This window comes from Chiloscyllium punctatum, chromosome 48, assembly GCF_047496795.1.
Source record: "Chiloscyllium punctatum isolate Juve2018m chromosome 48, sChiPun1.3, whole genome shotgun sequence".
Classification (NCBI taxonomy): Eukaryota; Metazoa; Chordata; class Chondrichthyes; order Orectolobiformes; family Hemiscylliidae; genus Chiloscyllium; species Chiloscyllium punctatum.
In genome coordinates this window covers 40,143,288-40,165,314 of record NC_092786.1, presented here as the reverse complement: position 1 = coordinate 40,165,314, position 22,027 = coordinate 40,143,288, and the positions used below count along the sequence as shown (strand labels likewise).

Sequence of the window (22,027 nt, the reverse complement as noted above, 5' to 3'; positions counted from 1 at the left end):
CTGCACTTGTTTAAACAACTTTGTTTGAACTTTTATTTTTATTGGACTGATGCAAACTATGTTTAAAAAATATTTTGGCAAGCTGGCCTTCTGGAGATTAAAATCCCTGCAAAGAGAAAAATTTGAGAAAACTATTTTACGAGTCGTAAACATCTCTATTTATTTATGAATTGCATTACTAAAAGTTGGCTAAAAGGATGGGCCCTCTCAAGGTTCAATGCAACAACCGAATTAGATGGTTCTTGGTTTTTTGAGCCATGCTTGAAGGAAGAGAGCATGGAAATATTTGCCCCAGATGTATTTTCCTGGTCGTGCTTTTTTGAATAAAGCAACAGTCCTGTTCAAGGCACAAAATTCAGAAGGAAAGTCATCTTTTTATTAGCTTTCTGATTCCACTGCATGCTGTTGATTTGCAAATCCCGGCAGCAGATAATGTATCACTTTCAGACCAGAAATGAAACTCTCTTCAGTCTATTTCCAGCTAGAACTGCTTATGATGAAAAACAAGCACAGCCTGAGTTTCTTTTTGAGTAAGAGCCCTGTTTTTCAGGTGGTATTACAGTTTGTGATTTGTATGTTGTTAGCCTTAAATAGTACTCCTGGGTCATGCAACTACGAAGTGCCATCTGTGGATTTGTGCTTCATTGGAGGAGAACTGCCAAAATCCAATCAAGCAAGCAACTCTGCATTTGGGTAGTTCTCAACACAGTATCTTGTACAGTAGCTGTAATGGGTTTGGTTTTGAAACTGTTACCAATAGTCCAGCATGAGTAACTTTAATGTGTGATTCCAGGGCATGGATAGGGTGAATAGCCAAGGGCTTTTCCTTGGGGTGGAGGAGTTGAGAACCAGTTTTAAGAGGGGAAAAATTTAAAAGGGATCTAAGGGGCAATTTTTTCATGTAAAGGATGGTGCGTGTACGGAATGAACTGCCAGAAGAAGTGGTGCAGGTTGGTACAATTACAGCATTTAAAAGGCATCTGGATGGGTATATGAATAGGAAAGGCTTAGAGGGATATGGACCAAATGCTAGCAAATCGGAGCAGATTAATTTAGGATATCTGGTCAACATGAATGAGTTGGACTTAATGGTCTGTTTCCATGCTGTCCAGTGCTCTGACTCTGGAATTTGGAAGACATTTATGACAGTTCTTTTGTTTGTTTTTATTTGAGGTTCATTTATTTTTAAAATTAGTATTAGATTTATTTTATTCTGGAAAAATTGATCATTTATTTTATAACAATTCTATCTGATCTTCTGAGTAAAGTTGGAAAACAGAATAGGTGCATAACCTAACATTTACTAAAATTATAAATGGCTTTTGCAAAGACGAGTGCATTACTTCAGAAAAGTCATGTTAACGTCCTGACCAAAAGAACTGCTTTGCAATATCTTATTGATCCCTGTTTGCACAAATGTAGTGGGGCGAAAAAAATTTCATAGATTTTGCTTTGTCATAAAGTCAGTCATAGAGATAAATAGCCTAGAAACAGACCTTTCGGTCCAACTTAGTCCATGCCGACTATATTCCCAAACTAAGCTAGTCCCACCTTCCTGCTCCTGGTACATAACATTTCCTTTTCATGTGCTTATTCAAATGCCCTTTAATTGTTATAATTGTGCCCATATCCACCACTTCCTCAGAAAGTTAATTTTGTATGTGAACCCCCATCCATAAAAATAAAATTTGCCCTACATGTCTTTTTAAAATCTCTCACGTCATTAGTCTTGTAATCCCCCATCCTAGGGAACAGACACCTACCATTAACCTTGTCTGTACCCCTCAGTGTTTTTTATAACTATGAAGTCACCCCTCAACCTCCTACATTCCAGTGGAACAAGTCCCAGCCCTTTCCAGCCTTTTCTTTATAACTTGAACCTTCCATATCCAGCAATATCCTGGTCAATTTTTTCTGAACCTTGTCCAACTTAATAATATCTTTACTTTAACTGGGCACCACATTCCAGAAGAGGCCTCACCAATGTCATAGACAACCTCAACATGATTTCCCAACTCCAGTACTCAAAGGATTCACCAATGAAGGCAAGCATGCCAAACGCTTTTTTTAACCACTGTGTCTATATGTGATCAGTTTTTAGAGAATGATATACCTGAATCCCTAGGTCCTTCTGTTCTACCACACTACCCAAAGACCCACTATTAAATGTTATAAGCCTTACCCTTGTTTGTTGTACCAAAATTTAATACCTCTCATTTATCCATATTGAACTCCATCTGCCACTTTTCAGCCCATTTGACCCAGTTGATCAAGATCCCTTTTGTAATCTTAGAAAACCTTCACTGCCTATTGTGGTATCCTCCATGAACTTCCTAACCATGCCTCGATATTCTCTTCCAAATCATTCATATCGATGACAAACAAAAGAGGGCCTGTATCCAAATCTTAAAGCCTTTTTCTAAGGACACTTATCCTAATTTCAATCCTGGCTTCATAACTATATCAAACAAGGAGATTTCACTATACTTCAGTGGAGAAAAACTGTTTCGTTTCTTTTTGAGCCAGTCAACTAAAGGTTAAATTGATACATCAGGCAATAAATTAAAGATTGTTCTCATTTTCATTTTTGCTTCTCCCTGCAGAAGTTTAATACTCAGTGTGTACGTTTCCCCATGGAGATCCCTTGTGTGGATGAGTACCTCCAGAGGGAATCCCACTGATCCACAGACTGTATTTTAATACTTCATATTTTGTTCTGTTTCACATCAAAACACAGCTGTTATCTGCATTATTAGTTTGCCAATGCCTTGATAAAAGTCACTCCTCAGGGATTACTGGTCTCATGAGGTGCATCAGCAAGTCTGTAATCTACATCGCACTAAAAAGACCTTTGTCCTGTGGCCTTGTATGCTTGGGCATCGCAAGTGCACATCCAATAACTTATTCAACGTCCATGTCCACCCTCATAGGCAGTGAGTTCCAGATTGTCACCACCCTCTGGGTGATAAATCTTGCCCTCACATCTTCTCTAAACATCTTGTCTTTTCTTTATCTCAAATCTACATCCCTGGGTAATGATCCCTCCATAAGGTTTTGAGTCTGACTGTTAACCTTTCCACTGGATCTTTTGTTTGTGCAAAGGCACTTCTAAGTGATGTGTTTGCACCAAAGATTGACTTGGTTATACCTTTGATTCACCCATATTCAACTTTGGAATGTTGTGTCATAATTAGATGAAAAAAAAAGCCTTTTGGTTTTGAAGGGTTTCAATCCGTATGCTATTTGTGCAAAAGCAGTTGGCTATAGTGGAGAAGAAACTTTCATTTGAAGTTAAATATGTATGAAAGGATTACTTCTGTTCAAATTTGTTGAAGTTGTGATTTGCCAAGTATTAGGTTAGACATATTAAACTCCTAACCAAATATTTTAGTCTTTTAAATTTTGTTTCCTGTTGGTTTAACGCAGCCGTTAATGTATATAAGATAGATGACTCTTAGATGCTTTATTCTTTTTTTTTGTGAACAGAAAGTTTGACACTCCTGTTTATTTCTTTTTTTTTTCTTTTTTTCCCCCAGTGCCCATGTTGTGTGTCTCTTTTATTTTACTTTGTAAAATAGCAAACCCTGGGATTATTGGACCATTGAGGTTTTTGGCGCAGAAGTCAGCCAGTTAACTCACTGTGTCAGTGCAAAATCTTTTGTTAATACAATCCAAAACCCACCTGGCTGATCTACTTTCTCTTGCTGGCTACTGTTTCAAAATGTTGTTCACTTGGTGTTAAAGATGCAATGCTTCCTGTTGTAATTGCTTTCTGCAACATAGTACTTAATGTTTCCAAAAATGCTGAATCAAAAAGACTCTCCTTTATTACACATTGTCTTGTACGTGTTGTTACTCTCACCATGATCTCTAAAAGCATTGCAAAACACTTACTTGTTCTGCATTCACATGTAAAAGTAATGAGCATACAAACCCGAAGGTGTTTACCTTGGAAGTTAGGGGAGAAAGGATGTTCATAGTTCAGATTAGGTGATGTAAGAATGGCGCAACGATAGTGTATCTAAATACCAGACTGCAAAGAGCAGATAGTCTCATTGGAGTCGGGAAAGGGTGACAAAATGTAACAAGCAAAGTTAAAAGAAAGGGAAGGAATGTGTTCACAATTTGAAGGTGTTGAACTCAGTATTGAGCCCAGAAGGTTCTAAAGTGCCTAGTTTGAAGATGAGATGTTGCTCCTCCAGTTTGCGTTGTGATTAGCTGCAGCATGTCAAGGACAAATGGGCATGCGAGTCACAACTTCTTCAGGAAGGCTTATGCCCGAAACGTCGATTCTCCTGCTCCTTGGATGCTGCCTGACATGCTGAGCTTTTCCAGCAACACATTTTTCAGCTCTGATCTCCAGCATCTGCAGTCCTCACTTTCCCCTAGCAGAGATGACCCAGGTAATTATAGACCAGTGAGCCTTCCTTCTGCTGTAGGAAAGGTTTTGGAAAGGATTATAAGAGATAAGATTTATAATCATCTGGCAAGCAACAATTTGATTTCAGATAGTCAACTTGGTTCATCAAGGGCAAGTCATGTTTCTCAAACCTCATTGAGTTTTTTGAAAGGTGACCAAGCATGTAGATGAGGGTAGGGCAGTTGATATGGTAGACCAGGACTTCAGTAAAGCCTTTGATGAGGTTCCACATAGGCTGATGGAGAGGCATGGAATAGAGGGTGGTTTAGCAGTTTGGATTAGCAACTGACTTTCTGAAAGAAGGCAGCGAGTGATGGTTGATGGAAAATATTCCCTCTGGAGTCCAGTTACTAGTGATGTGCCACAAGGATCTATTTTGGGACCTCTGCTGTTTGTCATTTTTAGAAGTGACTTAGACGCAGGCACAGGTGGATGGATTAGTAAATTTGCAGGTGACACTAAAGTCGGTGGAGTAGTGGACGGTTTGGAAGAATGTTGCAGGGAGACTTGGATAAACTGCAGAAGTGGGCTGAGAGGTGGTGAATGGAGTTCAATGCAGCTAAATGTGAAGTGATGCACTTTGGAAGAATAACCGGAAGGCAGAGTACTGGGTCAATGGGAAGATTCTTGGTAGTGTGGATGTGCAGAGGGATCTTGAAGTCCATGTGCATAGATCCCTGAAAGTTGCCACCCAGATGGATAGTGCTGTTAAGAAGGCATGTGGTGTGTAGGTTTCATTAGTAGAGGGATTGAGTTCCAGAACCGCAATATCATGCTGCAACTATACAAAACGCCGGTGCAGCCACACAGTGAGTATTGTGTACAGTTCTGGTTGCCATATTACAAAAAGGATGTGGAAGCATTGGAAAAGGTGCAGAGGAGATTTACCAGGATGTTGCCTGGTCTGGAGGGAAGGTCTTATGAGGAAAGGCTGAGAAACTTGGGTCTGTTCTCATTGGAAAGAAGAAGGCTAAGGGGGGGGGATTTGATAGAGACCTACAAGATGATCAGAGGATTAGGTAGGGTAGACAGTGAAAGACTTTTTCCTAGGATGATGATGTCAGCTTGTATGAGGGGGCATAACTACAAATTGAGGGGTGATAGATTTAAGACAGATGTCAGAGGCAGGTTCTTTACACAGTGGTACGGGCGTGGAATGCCCTACCTGCTAATGTAGTCAACTCAGCCATATTAGGGAGATTTAAACAATCCTTAGATAAGCACATGGATAATTTTAGGATATTGTAAGGGGATGAGCTGAGAATAGTTCACAGGTCGGCGCAACATCGAGGGCCGAAGGGCCTGTTCTGTGCTGTATTGTTCTATGTAACTCCAGTCTGACCAGTTGCACTTGCCTCGATCTGTTCTCGATCAGTATTGACAGTGTGATTAAGTGATAATTGCAAAGCAACAATCAGTTCACCATTTGCCCAGTTTTGTTCTACCAGGATCATTCAACTCTGGGCATCTTTCCAGCCTGTGTCTACTCTTTTTGAATAAACATTAATTGACTTAACAGCCTCTGGTTGGGTACAATAACAAAAATCAAATAGTCAGTGGAAACTTAAAGTGGAGTAGAAATTGGTCAGAGTCAAATCTAATATCATTATCCTGGGTAATAATACACCCCACTCCCTGTAGTGCCAATCTGCTTGTACAGGCTATTACTGTTCGAATGGCCACCACGTGCTCCCACTTCATCAGCACCCAAGCATGGGTGTAACCATGGAATTAAGGTAGAACGTCAGACTCTGGCCTGCTGCAAGAACCTATTGATGGCCAATTCAACCAGACATTTATCAGACCCACAAAGAGGTCGGTTGCTCGTGCTCTCGCTCACTCTTTTGCTCTTGCTTTCCCCCCCCCCCCCCCCCCCCCCCCCCCAATATCCCACTGATAAGTTAGGAGTTTGGGGCTGGAGTACAACCAGCAGTAACCATACTTAGAAACTAAGCAGTACCACAAACCCACAGGGACATCATGCGATAGTGGTGTTGGTGCTCAACCATTAATCAAAGACCCTGTTAATGATCTGGGGACCGGAGTTCAAATCCCACCATGGCAGGTAGTAGAATTTGGATTCAAATACAAGCTTGGAATTGACATTCTAGTGATGAATGTGAAGCCAATGTTGGTTGTTGGAAATTCTCCAAGTAACTCCCTCCCTGACTTAGTACCTGTCCATCAGATGTATGTCTAGATGATGACAGAACTACACACGTTCAGCAAATGGAGAGTAACAAATACATGAATTTCTTCACTATCCAAGTTAGCATGTAGAACAAGCAGGTTGTGTTATCTACCACCTTAAACATCCATTTCATTCATCATCAGTGTGTTTTGGCAGCAGCATGTGCTCCTCTGAAAATGTCATGTAATAACTTCCCAAGGCTCCTTTACCTGCATTCTCTACTACCAAGAACAAGGGCAGCAAACGTCACCATCAGCTCGTGTCCCTCCAAACCACACCCCACTTGGAACAATCTGGTCATTCCTTAACTGTCTCTGGATCAAAATTCTAGGAACTCAAATATAAGTGTCTACATGTCCCGCGTCAACTGTAGTGAATCAAGAACAAAGCTCGTCCATTATCTTCTCAGACCATGTTATTGATGGGCCATAAATTCTGGTCTTGCCAACAGATTTACTTTGTACTAACTTCCTCATGCTAAAGTGGTATCCTATAAAAGCAAATTTTGATACTTTTTCTCCTTCTTAGAATACCCTCACAAATATGGGCCAGAGGGAGGCTGTGCTGACCATTCAGTGTTTGAAAGAATGAAGAAGTACCAGATGTCAGCTGTAGAAGAGCCAACGCCACAGGTGAGAGAGCCTGAATCTCTAACATTGAAGTGTTAATTGTAATGCAGCATTGCATTTAATCTGAATGATACTGACGACAATGAACACACAATATCTAAAATTAGATATTTCTGAATGTTTCCATTTCAGAATCCAGTAATCAGCAAGTGCTGCTGTGATGGCGAGGTGTTAATTTTTGTTGATCTTTTGATTCAACACTGTTGCCGCCTCCATTAGTCATGAGGCCACATAATAATCAAAGAATATAGGGGCAATGTAGTGTCTGAGCTAACATTGTTAAAACACATTTTATGTGGTCATTTATCTCATTGTTGTTTGTAGAACCTTGCTACATTCAAATTGCATGCCATGTTTCTCTGCATAAACTTCTTTCATGTGAAGTACTTCGACAGGTATAGACTGGAGAATGTGAAAGCTAGAATATAGATGCAGCTCCTCTGGGTAGGAAATTTCTTGCACGTAGACACACTATTACTGATCCTTAGCCATAAATTTTGAAAGACAGTACCTGTTACTTCAAAAGAAATAGAAATGTCATTGTTAAAAGAGAGGTTTGTTTTTGATGACCATGTGTCAGTAAATCCAAAATAGATTTTATGATTCCCTTAGAAATACAAATTAAATCTCAAGATGTTTTGCTGGGTTATCTTGACACCTGGTAACAAATGGCGACTTCTTCAGTTTTTGGAAGTCAGTTTATCTGTATACTACTTGACCATCTGTGATTCACTGGGCTAAATGACAGGATTAGAATGCAGAATGTTACCAAAGTTGAAATAATAAGAGAAAAGATCAAAACAATTGGATTATGTCAGGCTTGAATTGCTAAACACAGAAGGTCTGGGAAACTGTGAAGGAAAAAAAAGGGATTGAGATTGTGGGTAAGTAAAAGATGTGGACCTGAACCATTCGTGCATTAGGATGCAGAGGGATAAAGGAGAAGGAACAGTGAGCATTAAAGAAACATTAGTGACAAAACAGTGCCCAATTCAAGCCAGCAGAGATTTCTAAACTTTAGAATTAAGATAGCAAGTAGTGTGCAGTGCAGGGATAGAACCTGGGTGAATGGCAAAAATTGATAAATGCCCATATCTAACAGTTGAATCTTTATTTTTCCTCCAAATGATGTTTTTAAGACATGAAAGTCATCCGGTTTCTCAAGTCTTAATACAAATTTGAAATGGAAGCAATGTTAACTACTGCCACTCTGAGGCATGACTAAATGAATTATTGTGATATTGGGATCCCTAAAATTAGCAATCAAATGTACTTGGTTTTTCCTCTGTATATTTTTTGCATATATTCATAGAAGTGATGAGAATCATGTTTTATACCAATGTATTTTAGGAAAATAGTTTCTAAAAATATTGTAAGATGGGATGAACTGCTCACTGCCAATAAACAAAACAATAAAACGTTTGGTATATTTCTTCGAGAATTATCAGAATTTGCTGTAAATGATGACACTTGGATGTTTTCTGAGAGAATTTATCATACGCCCTTCAATATGCAATTAATGCAGGCAAGATTGCTGAAAGTGGTTCTGTCTCATGACTTAATAAATTATCTTAAAATCTAAAGAACAAAGTTTCCTCAGTCTCCTGGAAATTCAAACCATGTATTTTGGTGGTTGATGACCTTTTTTTCCTCTACTTAGACATACAATGCATAGAAATACAATATGTATTTCTTCTATCTCCAGTCAAAACATAAAAACATGACTGTTCCTTTGAGGCAGATATCAATGAGATCATTATCATAGATCATTGTTGGTTATCTCCTGTCTTGAATGTCGTTGCAGGCATTTCATTTCTAATGATATTGGCATCCATTTCATTTTTTTTGTTTAACTCTTGTCTTTTGCTTTAGAAACCTGTTGATTTTGAGCATGAGCATGATCACGAACCAGTTATTTTGAGAAAACGACGTGCAACTCCAGAGGAGAAGAACACTTGTCAGCTTTTTATTCAAACAGATCACCTGTTCTTTAAGTACTATGGTTCAAGAGAAGCGGTTATAGCGCAGGTATGAAATAGAAAGTAAAATCATTTATTAAAAGTGCGTGTGTGCGCGTATGCGCATGTAACTGAATTAAAGTCTTCACTTCATGGCTTCTGTTTTAGACATCTTTAGATTTAATCCCATGTTTGGAATTTGTTATGCTGAATTGTTTATGAATGTTTGAGGCTGACAAATCAGCTTGATTTAAACTTTATGTGGGAGTTCAAATATTTGATTTTTGACAGCATTTTTAGAAATGGTTCAAAATTGCTGTGAATTGCCAAGCATAAATGACAATTCAGTTCATTTGAACATATTAAAATTGTGATAATTTTAATTCTTTCTCCTTCATTAAGTAACAGTTCCTTACTTGTGTTTCTCTTACAAATGAAGGCCCTTGTTCTGTTGAAAATAATTAATAAAGATTCTGCCCAATTTACAGTTCCCTAAAGCACCTATTTTTGAATTTAACATCACATAATTTCTGAAGTGAGCTGATCCCCAATTAATTTACTGCTATTTTGTGGATTAATTTCCTGATAGGAACCCCAGTGATACAGTTGACAATATGATATAGTTTAGGAGCGGGATTATTTTTGTATTTAGTGTCACTTCTAGTAAGATCATCATGATTGATTTTAATTTAATTGCAAATGTATCCTTTGCGACAGTAATTTGCATTGCTACAGAAGGGTCCAAGATGTTTTGCAAGTTAATTTAATAAAACGCCTTCAATTTGGAAGAATGTTTCTCTAAAATCTGTTAAAGTTAAATTAAATACTTATTTTCTGGTTAGCTGGTAAATCCGATCTGAGTTTGAATGAAGTTGATGTTATCTCAGATTTTGAAAATGAGCTTATGTGCCAGTTTGCTTATTTTAAATTAGATACAAGCCCTTTAATTAATTATACATTAATACACACAGCAAACTCTTTTTCAATTGATTTCATACTGCAATTGAGAGAGGAGCAAGGATGGTTGAAAAATGAAAAATTGCTTGTTCTGAATTCACTTATCACTTTAGAAGTATTATCCATTAGAAATTTTGAACAAAATATCTTTTTTAAAGCTATTTTGAGGCGTTTAAGTGCTTGAAATTTATCTCCCGTCAAATTTATAAATAAATAAAAATATTTATTTTGTTTCATGTACAGATTTCAAGTCATGTCAAAGCAATTGATACAATTTATCAGACAACAGATTTTCATGGAATTAGAAATATCAGTTTTATGGTCAAGAGAGTGCGTGTAAGTACTGATTCAAAGTTTGCTTTATGTTACGAGGGCATACTATGCTGATGGACAGCTCTTTTTGTATTTTGAAAAGGAGGTCGTCATTGTTTCACAGTATGCATCAGATACCAGTGTTAGTCGAATGCTAGTCACCTTGCTGAAGTTTTTTCGGAATTAATCCAATAATATTTCTGGTTCTCCATCTCCTGTGTTGTTGCATGCGTATTTTTCTAAAACCTAACATCACTTACTAAAGGTTAAATTATTTCTAGACAAGAAAATTGCAAAGCTTACTGGTCCCGTATTCCAAACCCTCCAACTTCCCCTTGTATGGAGTTCTTTGCATTTCAACTTGTTTTGTGTTCTCAGAGTCCACTAAGGTTCACTACTTGAGATCATTGAGCATCTGCGCTGAAAATGTGTCGCTGGAAAAGCGCAGCAGGTCAGGCAGCATCCGAGGAACAGGAGAATCGACGTTTCGGGCATAAGCCCTTCTTCAGGAATCCTGAAGAAGGGCTTATACCCGAAACGTCGATTCTCCTGTTCCTCGGACGCTGCCTGACCTGCTGCGCTTTTCCAGCGACACATTTTCAGCTCTGATCTCCAGCATCTGCAGTCCTCACTTTCTCCTTGAACATCATTGAGCATCTGTCATTTGAAGTCTGGTAAAGGATTTGTATGTTATCGCTGCATTTCTTTAGTGCTCCATTGTGTTACCTATGGAGTGTATGTTAGCAGCTAGATTCAACACTCATTCTATCCTCAATCTCGGCCTGCTCTCATTCTACCACTTGTAACCATGGCAAGGCATTCTGAAGGTTGGAGGGAATTGCTGAATTTGATAAGTAACTGCCTGACACCAGAATTACTATTCAATAAATTATTGTGCATAAATAATCTTTTTTTTTCCCCTGGAATGCCCCTTTCACTGTTCACATCAATGTCTGCCCAACGTTTCACATAGAAGAAGAACTACCTTGGAAATGAGTGACAAAGATAGTCTTGATAAAATAAACAGTAATTGAATGAGATAAGTGCTTTAAATCCTTGTAGAGAGAGTGAGTGTGTCAAAGTATGGGTGGGCATATGCATGCATATAAAGGCTTAGGTTTGACAAAAGCAACATTTTCATTCTGGTCAGTGTACAATGCATTGAGAGAAATAAATAATCATTTAATAATTTTATTCATTTACCTTATTGTGTGTGTGTTCCCCAGAAAAAATATCCTTTCTTTTCCACTGTCTTAACTAACACGATGAACAACACTGCCTTTCAGATCAACACCACGAGTGATGAAAAAGATAGAAGCAACCCATTTAGGTTTTCCAACATTGGTGTGGAGAAATTCCTTGAACTCAATTCTGAACAGAATCATGACAATTATTGCTTGGCCTACGTGTTTACAGATCGTGATTTTGATGACGGGGTTCTGGGACTGGCTTGGGTTGGTGCACCAGCAGGTAAATGTTTGCAGAGTTTGCTGTTTCCAACAACCTGTGTTTTGTTGAGAAACAATGACCAAAATTGCTAGTTATTTCCAACACAGACCTTACTTGGACAATGAGTACAAGCAAGGTATATTTATTAGAAATTATAGTTTTAAGAATGATTATATAGGATGGTAGTCTTGGTTAAAATAAGTTACTTGTTTAAAAAACTTTCCTTGTTCAAATAGTTTTCGAAGATTGGGCTTTTGCTGTAGTATAAGTAACTCACTTGTACTTTCATGTGCATTTAAATCAGGCAACGAACTTTGGAAGTAGTTTCACCATTTCAAAAAAAGTTAAAATTCTAACCAGTCAAGGGGAACAATGAATTGGGCTTAACTGATTCATTAGTTTATAACAAAGATACTTGCTTTGCCTCAGATATTTTGTGAAGATTTTAATGACTCATGTCTTTGACATTTCATGCCCACAATATTTCTAGAATATGTTGCAGAGATCCTTAATGTGTGATCTTGAAGTATGGTGTAGTTGTAAAGCTTTTTTTTAAAGCTTTATTGCAAATGAAGGAAATTGTCTGCCCATGTGAATAAATGGAGGTTACTCCGTATTTGGGATTAAACTGAAAACTCTAATCAGGTATCATGAGCCACAGTAATAAATCTAGAGACAATATTTGTGAAAAAATATAATTAAAATGTGAAACTGTTATTACTTGTAAATTCATGTTACTTAAGTTGTTGCTTGCTTTATTCATGTTGAGCTTTTTCCATGGTTTTGTACGTTTGATCAGATTTAAGTTGCAATGGGACTTGTGACATTTATTCCTTGTTTTCTCCTCATTTTTTGCAAGCCAGCAACAATATTGAAATGTGGAGTTTCTTGTGCATGCTTCCTGTTTTCCTGACAGGAGGAAGATGCCCCTGAATTGTTTAAATATTCAGTTTCCCACTAAAGTGCTATAAAAGTAATTACAGTTTTAGACTCTCCACCTATGAATCATTGGTCATGTGGGAAATTGAGAGTCTGCACCAAGTGCACAGTGATTAATATGGTTATGCTGGTTGCTCTGAAGCATTAGCTGAATGAAAATTCAATTCACTTGTTGCTACAAGCAGCTAATTATTATTTAGCTTTGTTATCTCTGAATCTGTTGACCCACTGCAATATATTGGAGCCATCCAGATAAAATGTAGCAGAGAGTCAAATATTTAATTTTGAGTCAATTGACAGTGGATGCGTAGAATAAACAAAGGCTTAAGTGAGTGAGTGGCAACTTGAAAGGATATGATTGCTGTCACGTTTAAAACTACTGAGTTTAACCAGGTCTCACTAGTCCTTTTAATACTTCAAAAGAAGGTTTTTTTTGTTGTCCCTCTGGCTGTTTGAAACCGTTCTTTTTGTTCCATAGTGTGGATGCTGTTATCCTGCCAGAAAGCAGTGGGTGCTGCAGTGGCTCCAGTCTCTTGACATACAAGAAGGGGACTTGGGAGCTTTTACTTTTTGTTAATTAACATCTCAATAAAGAACACCCCAGACTGGAAACAGTGCAAATGGGTAAAGAATTTAAGATTTATCCCTTCAATGAAACTGATACCAGGAAATAGCAAAGAACAACCAAGCAAGTTAAATATCTCTCTCAAAAACAAAATCAAAGCCACTGAACTGTCAGCTTTCTAAATTAAAAGGAAACTACTCTTGGAAGTAGAAAACCACCATTGAGTGATATTTTTTAATAAGTAAGTTCTGTATTTACTGCCCCATGATAAAGGGCTCATATGTGTTTACACCCAGGAAAACATCTCTAACAAAATATATAAATTTTAAAAAAAATTATCCACAATACAGTTTGTCTTTCATGAGCTGCGGTATATCCATATGATACAAAAACTATTTGGATTAAATACCATTTGTATTCCAGAGTAAGTAGGTTCCCTAGTAAGAGGAACATCATGGCTGCTAATTTTGAAAGAAATCTAGTATTTTTTGATGTCACTGGTTAGTGAAAGAGCTGCTTATTGACCATTATTAGCTTTGTTGCACTAACAAGAAGTGTAATCCGATTCTTATCATTTTAGCTTTTGCAGTTGTGGATGCAGTCTCTAAAATTGTTCACATCTTGTTTGTATGGAATACCTCATTTATTGCTTTCCTTTTTTCCCCACTGAATCACAATCAAGCAATATGAAAGCGTGCCATGTTTCTGTTGGTTGATGAAATACAGCTCAAAATATTTTTGTAATTTTTAGTACTGATCCATTTACTTTCTGTTTCTCGACTATAGGGAGCTCTGGGGGGATATGTGAAAAAAGTAAACTTTATTCTGATGGTAAGAAGAAATCACTCAATACTGGAATCATCACTGTTCAAAACTATGGCTCTCATGTTCCTCCTAAAGTCTCTCACATCACATTTGCTCATGAAGTAGGGCACAACTTTGGTTCTCCAGTAAGTATCAAATTAATATAATTTGCTTTAATTAATTTAGCTCCTGCTCATTTCCCTTGGAAATCTTAGAGAGTCACTAATTAAATTACAGGTCATTCTGGTTGTAACATACATTTCATCAATGCGAATTGGCTATTATGTGTTTGACAAATTGTGGACGATATTTGGATAACACAAATGTTCTGCTGAACAGGTTTGGTGATCTTCTACAGTGTGATTTTCTGTAGCGGTTTTCCATAGTGTGATTTTCTGTAACATGGGTTGCAGAGGAATGAAACGGTCGAGTTATAGCAGAATGACCTGTAATTTAATTACAGGACTCCCTAAATATTTAGTCATAGAGATGTACAGAACAGAAACAGACCCTTTGATCCAACTTGTCCATGCTGACCAGATATCCTAAAGTAATTGAGTCCCATTTGCCAGCACTTGGCCCATATCCCTCTAAACCCATCTTATTCATGTACCCATCCAGATGCCTTTTAAATGTTGTGATTGTACCAACCTCCACCACTTGTTCTGGCACCTCATTCCATACACACACCACTCTCTCTGCATGGAAAAAGTTGCCCCTTGGGTCTCTTTTAATTCTTTCCCTTTTCGTCCTTAACCTATGCCTGTTAGTTTTCGACCCGCCCCACCCTAGGAAAAAGACCTTGTCTATTTACTCTATCCCTTACTCCTCATGATTTTATATACCTCTATATGGTCACCCCTCAGCTTGTGCTCCAGAGAAAACAGCCCAGCCTATTCCTAGCATAAAATATTTTAAGTGTGTAATTTCAAATTTAGAGTGTTCTCCAGTTTGGGGATTTTGATCATCCTGTTACTACTGCAGAAAACTGCTGCTGTTGAAATGCAGCTGTTTTAACCTGTGCTGTTTCTTTGAGCCTAACGTCTATTAGAACTAAACAAGAAATCTGATCTCCAGAAACGCACATTTGCTGGGAAACATTCAGCAAATCGGGGAACCTCTGGAGAAAGGGAGGGGCATTTTGAAGTTGCTGACTTCTCATCAGAATTCTAACTCAATATCTACAGTGTTTTACTTCTAAAAATATGGTTCACCTCCTTGTAAAAGATTGCTGTGGATTTGGCACATCCTCTGGTCAGTTATATGAATTGTCATTGTTATCAGTTGCTGCAAAAGTTTGTTTAAAAAAATGCTTTTAACATGCCACTTCTAGCTTGTTTTGTGAGTACAAAATTGGGTGCATGTGCAACTTAGCCTTTGTTTCTGTCATACTTGCACGTAGCATTTGCAATACAGTTCCAAGACTTGCATGTGGTTAAAGATGTAATGCAAATAAATAGTTTATATTGATCAAGACTAAATCACTGTCAAAAACTGTGTAGTTGGAGTATTGCAAAGTAAGGAAAGAAGTTCAATTGTTCAGGTAAGAAACAGTAATTATTGTAATAGGGAGAAAATGTGACCATCAGTACTGTTAAAGCAATGGTAGCCTGAAAATGGGACTCTGATGAAGACACGCAGGTCTCATTCTATGAAGAGTAAGTGGAGATCTGAAAGCTGCAGCAACAAATCCTCCGAAATAGAAGAATGCTTCAAAGTATTAACCTTTTTGGAATTTTCAAAGGAATAGTAATTTAGTTATACGATGTGGAATGTGGAAATCCTTAATAAGTGTAACATATGAATATGAACAGACTTTTGATCAGATCGGATTTGTTAGGTAGGTCGGAGAAAATGTAAGAAGGGGTTCTAGTTTAATATTGCAAAAGTATAATTGCACTTTTCCACTCTGCCCAAATCCTCTAATCTAAAATATGAAGTTAAAAAATTAATGTATTTGTTGATGTGTGAAGTAATAAAGTTTAAAGATTAAAGATCCGCAAAAAGCACATTAATATAACATTGTGATGCTAAAATCTTCTCAACTTGGTGATGCCTCCCCATATTTTAGCTCTTGGTTACAAAGGATAAATTGCTGTGAAGACATTGTTTGTTAAAATGCAGGTATTTAAAGAGAAGTGCGGACCTCTGATCTGGTTCCAACTCGCAGCTTTTGTCAGTTACTAAGAAATTGCATGAGAGTGTGTGATAGAAGTGTGTAATTGATAATTTCTTCTTTGCTGTGCAAGATTTAAGTCCAGACGTAATGGTGAGAAAAATGACTTGTTTGGATATTTATTTCGTTTTTTTTAAACATTGAGTTAGCTTTTTAAACTTGCAATATTTTGTGTGATCTGAATGAGAAATGTTTTTTTTGGTTGGATCTTGCCCATCTGTTATATTTATCACAGTGAGCAGAGGTACAAAGGCTAACAAAGCTGTCAATGAAATTCAGCGTCCTATTGTTTTTATTTATCTCCTCAGCATGATTCTGGCTCTGAATGTACCCCAGGAGAATCTAAGTCTGGAGACCTGAAAGAAAAAGGCAATTATATTATGTATGCACGCGCTACATCTGGTGATAAACAGAACAACAATAAATTCTCTACCTGTAGCATTAAAAACATCAGTCAGGTCCTTGACAAGAAAAGAAACCACTGTTTTGTTGGTAAGTATAAAAACACCACTGAACAGAAGTAGCAAATTATACTAAGCTTTTTCATGGTACAGTTCTATACTAGAAATAAAATATTAGTGCTATCCAGGTTCTGTGTTTAGGGATCCAACTAACAAGCTGCAGTTTTTAAAATATGCTTTATTTGAGTTTGACACTTTTTTACTGTTTTCAGCGAATGCAACATGCCTATTTCCATCTCAGCACTGGGTAATGAGTTACCTGTTGTTGCTGCTCTGTTCCGGATTAGTGTTTGTAAGTTCAGAAGTGACATCTGAGTTGTTGAGAGTTCACTTATGCACTCAATGTTGATACTAATTTTGAATTTTCTTTTTAAAGAATCTGGTAAACCCATTTGTGGCAATGGTTTAGTTGAAGAGGGGGAAGAATGTGATTGTGGTTACAGTGACCAATGCAGAGATGAATGCTGCTATAACGCAAATGAGGCAGAAGAGAAGAAATGCAAGCTTAAACCAAACAAACAGTGCAGGTAAGCATTTAAGCTGCAAAGACTTTGTGTTGAGCGGTTTTAATTTTTGCTTTATCCATCTCATCTGCACTGAACCAAGTGCTATATTCAGGGCTCAGTGTATGATTGGGGTGGAGCTTTCTTTTACTGAGGCAAGTGCAATAACAGAACTATTCTTTGTAACAGATCTGTATGTATAAAATCTTTATTTCTTTTTAAAAACTGAACAATTGAGAGCAAAGAGGAGGAACATTCAATTGTGATTTAAACATAAATTTAAATTGTGGATAGTCCAAATAGGGTACAGCAACAGGTTTATTGCTAAGATCCGTCTCAAGTTGACAGATGCTCCAAACAGACATCAGTTAAAACTGATTTCATTTTTGATCTGACTTGGTCAACTCAAACAACCACAATGAGAGAAATTCTCCTGGGATTTCAAGTTGCTGCAACTGTTGTGACTTATGAAGCTTCAAATCCTGAGTGTTACTATTTTCAACTCATAGATGTCCACTTCAATGATTGTGCTTAAAAAGGTTTCTTAGAGTTCAATCCAACTTAAAATTGTAGAATTTGCTTGTCTGTGATATTGTTCAATGTAACATTCATAGGCCTGGTTTATTAATCTAGGATGTAGGTCTCATGAGGTCTTACATTCAAGCAATGGATGTCCCGCAGCAATGGATTTATCTGATACAAGAGTAATTTAGTTGTTTTGGCATAACTCGTTATACCATAGGTGTAACCTCTATCATACTGCTTTCTTGCTACTGGTTAATTCACAGATTGGCACTACTTCATCCCTCACTTTTCAACAATGGCATTTGCATTCAACTGCTGAAAGAAGCACAGAAGTTAATAGAATTGACTTTGTTCTGAGTTTCTCCCACAGCAGAAATTGAAATAAACAGTAACTTAGAGCTTTACCGATACTGCAACACATACAAAGGATGTTTAGTTTAGTTTTTTTAGTCTTAATGCCACATTGTTTGTTGAATTCAAATTCCATCATCTTTCATGTCAGGACTTGAACCTGGGTCTCCAGGACATTACATGGATCTTTTGGGTTAGCCTCCCCTCTGGCTACTTGGTTTTGCTGTTTGCCCCACGTCCACATTACTTCTGAATTGTCTGTCTCTCTCTAGTCTACCCCAATGTCTTTTAACATTGGGGAATTAGACCATAAGTCACAGGTACAGAAATTAGGCCATTCAGCCCATGAAGTCTGCTCTGCCATTCAGTCATGGCTGATAAGTTTCTCAACTCCATTGTCCCGCTTTCTCCCCATAACCCTTGATCCTCTTGATACTCAAGAACCTATCTATATCAGTCTTAAATATATTCAATGACCTGACCTCCACAGCCTTCTGTGACAATGAATTCCATAGATTCATCACTCTGGCTGAAGACATTTCTCCTTATCTCTGTTCTGAAAGGTCTCTACTCTAAGGCAATGCCTTTGGGTCCTAGTCTCCTACCAATGGACATATCTTCTCCATATCTACTCTGTGCAGGCCATTCAATATTCTGTATGTTTGAATGAAATCCTTCGCCCCACCCCCACCCCAATCTTTCAATACTGCATTGAGTGTAAACCCAGAGTCCTCCAACGTTCCTCATATGTTAAGCTTTTCGTTCCTGGGACCATTCTTGTGAATCTCCTCTGAACACACTCCAGGCTAGTACATCCTTCCTGATGACTGGGGCCCAAAACTATGCACAATACTCCAAATGTGGTCATCGAGCCTCAGAAGTACATCCCTGCTTTTATGTTCGAGTCCTCTTAAAGTAAATGTCATCATTGCATTTGTCTTCCTAACTACTCACTCAACCTACAAGTTTACCTTGTGGCGAGAATCCTGAGCTAGAACCCCCAAGTATCTTTACACTTCAGACTTCTGAATACTCTACCCATTTAAAAAATAGTCCAAGCCTTTATTCTTCCTCCCAAACTACATGACCTCACACTTTCCTATGCTGTACTTCATCCACCATTTCTTTGCCCACTCTCCTAACCTGTCAAATCCTTCTGCAGCCTCCCACCACCTCAATACTACCTGCCCCTCTACCTATCTTTGCATCGTCAGCAAACTTAGCCAGAATGCCCTGAGTTTCTTTATCTAGATTATTAATGTGAAAAGGAGAAAGTGAGGACTACAGATGCTGGAGATCAGAGCTGAAAATGTGTTGCTGGAAAAGCGCAGCAGGTCAGGCAGCATCAAAGGAACAGGAGAATCGACGTTTTGGGCATAAGCCCTTCTTCAGGAATGAGGAAAGTGTGTCCAGCAGGCTAAGATAAAAGGTAGGGAGGAGGGACTACTATAAACCGACCAACTCCCACAGCTACCTAGACTACACCTCCTCCCACGCTGCCCCCTATAAAAACGCCATCCCATATTCCCAAATCCTTCATCTTTGCCGCATCTGCTCCCAGGAGGACCAGTTCCAAAACCGTACAACCCAGATGGCCTCATTCTTCAAGGACCGCAATTTCCCCCCAGACGTGGTCGATGATGCCCTCCACCGCATCTCTTCCACTTCCCGCTCCTCTGCCCTTGAGCCCCGCCCCTCCAGCCGCCACCAGGACAGAACCCCACTGGTCCTCACCTACCACCCCACAACTTCCATGTACAGCGTATCATTTGCCATCATTTCCGCCACCTCCAAACGGACCCCACCACCAGGGATATATTTCCCTTCCCTCCCCTCCCCTATCAGCGTTCCGAAAAGACCACTCCCTCCATGACTCCCTCGTCAGGTCCACACCCCCCCCCCACCAACCCAACCCAACCTCCACTCCCGGCACCTTCCCCTGCAACTGCAAGAAATGCAAAACTTGCACCCACACCTCTCCCCTTAGTTCCCTCCAAGGCCCCAAGGGACACTTCCATATCCGTCACAAATTCACCTGCACCTCCACGCACATTATCTATTGCATCCGCTGCACCTGATGTGGCCCCCTCTATATTGGGGAGACAGGCCGCCTACTTGCGGAACGTTTCAGAGAACACCTCTGGGACACCTGGACCAACCAACCCAACCACCCCGTAGCTCAACACTTCAACTCTCCCTCCCACTCCACCAAGGACATGCAGGTCCTTGGACTCCTCCATCGCCAGACCATGGCAACACGACGGTTGGAGGAAGAGCGATTCATCTTCCGCCGAGGAACCCTCCAACCACAAGGGATGAACTCAGATTTCTCCCAGTTTCCTCATTTCCCCTCCCCCCACCTTGTCTCAGTCAAATCCCTCAAACAAGCACCGCCTTCCTAACCTGCACAATCTTCTTCCTGACCCCTCCGCCCCCACCCCACTCCGGCCTATCACCCTCACCTTGACCTCCTTCCACCTATCGCATTTCCAACACCCCTCCCCCAAGTCCTTCCTCCCTACCTTTTATCTTAGCCTACTGGACACACTTTCCTCATTCCTGAAGAAGGGTTTATGCCCGAAACGTTGATTATCCTGTTCCTTGGATGCTGCCTGACCTGCTGTGCTTTTCCAGCAACACATTTTCAGCTCTGCAGTTATTACAAACCCAATGTTTCCTGAGGCACCAGATACTGAGAGAGTTGACAGATTTAGTTCAGGAATATTACAACCCCAAGCTGCGTCTAATTCTGAAACTGTATTGGTTTTACTCAGCAGTTCGCAAACCAGGGGAATCGGATCAGGTTTTTTCACGCAGTTAAGGTGACTGGCAGAGGCATGGGATTTTTGTTTAACCCTAAGTGAGATGCAAGAGACTGGTTTAGTATGTGGGATTAATGATGTGTCCGTGCAAAAGTGCCTGCTAGCAGAACCCCAACTGGACTTCAAACAGGCACTACAACTGGCTAATGAGCTGCAGGGTATTACGATGGAAGCGGACTGTTAGACTGAGCTTGGGGAACATCACTTGAGTGCAGGCTATTGCATAGCCTCACTTGGGACATATCCTGAACAGAGGTCAGCCCACAGCAAAACCCCAAAACAAAGCCAAGTCTTGGCCAAATGGTTGATGTTTTCTTGAGGATCCAGGCTGGCAGGTGTCACAAAGCTAGTCCCTTTTTCTCCGAAAAGCTGTTCCTTGGCTCAAGGAGACTCTGCTCCTCAAACAAATCAAGGACAATAAACCAGACTGGGCTCTGTTCAGTCTGGTTTGGTACAGAGTTGAAAAGGCTTTTGAGGCCTTTTGTGTATGTGTAAACAGATGAGACTTTAGGCCAAAGTGGTCATGCTTTAGAATTGACTTGTATAAAGGGAGGGGAGTAGTCAGCTCTCTAGCTATCTGAGCTGAGCAGTTCCAGTTCACTCTGAACTGGGAAGTTCAACAGGGAGCTGTGTGGAAACACTCTCTTTTCTGTCCTTCAACTTCAACCTGTAAGCATGTGCTCCATTTATACTGGGTTTTAAAGGGAGTTTGCTTATTGGGACTTGTGTGTATTCAAAACAGCTTAATTAAGTCTAGCTGGATAGGTTGAGTTCTGTAGGGGTTTTTTATTCTGTTCTTTGTGTTTCATTGTGTGACTTTGTGAATAAATTTTTCTGTTAAAGTCTAATAATCAACCCAGCTATCTTACTCCAGGTAATTTTCACTGTACACAAATTGCAAAGTTATGGTCTGGGGCTGCCTGCTTAAGAATGTTTTGAGTGGTCTGGCCTACTTCATTACACAG

General features: G+C 39.2%; 1 protein-coding gene across 2 annotated transcripts in view; it reads left to right on the top strand.

Annotated features, from left to right (window-relative positions):
- adam10a (ADAM metallopeptidase domain 10a) overlaps window positions 1-22,027 on the top strand; it is a 156,673-nt gene that overhangs the window by 113,375 nt on the left and 21,271 nt on the right. For both annotated transcript variants that reach the window (XM_072565017.1, XM_072565016.1), the window contains 7 exons: window positions 7,140-7,243; window positions 9,113-9,268; window positions 10,399-10,491; window positions 11,754-11,937; window positions 14,207-14,370; window positions 16,709-16,892; window positions 17,238-17,388. In XM_072565017.1, coding sequence (XP_072421118.1) covers window positions 7,140-7,243; window positions 9,113-9,268; window positions 10,399-10,491; window positions 11,754-11,937; window positions 14,207-14,370; window positions 16,709-16,892; window positions 17,238-17,388 — 1,036 coding nt within the window. The remainder of the gene's footprint in view (window positions 1-7,139; window positions 7,244-9,112; window positions 9,269-10,398; window positions 10,492-11,753; window positions 11,938-14,206; window positions 14,371-16,708; window positions 16,893-17,237; window positions 17,389-22,027) is intronic.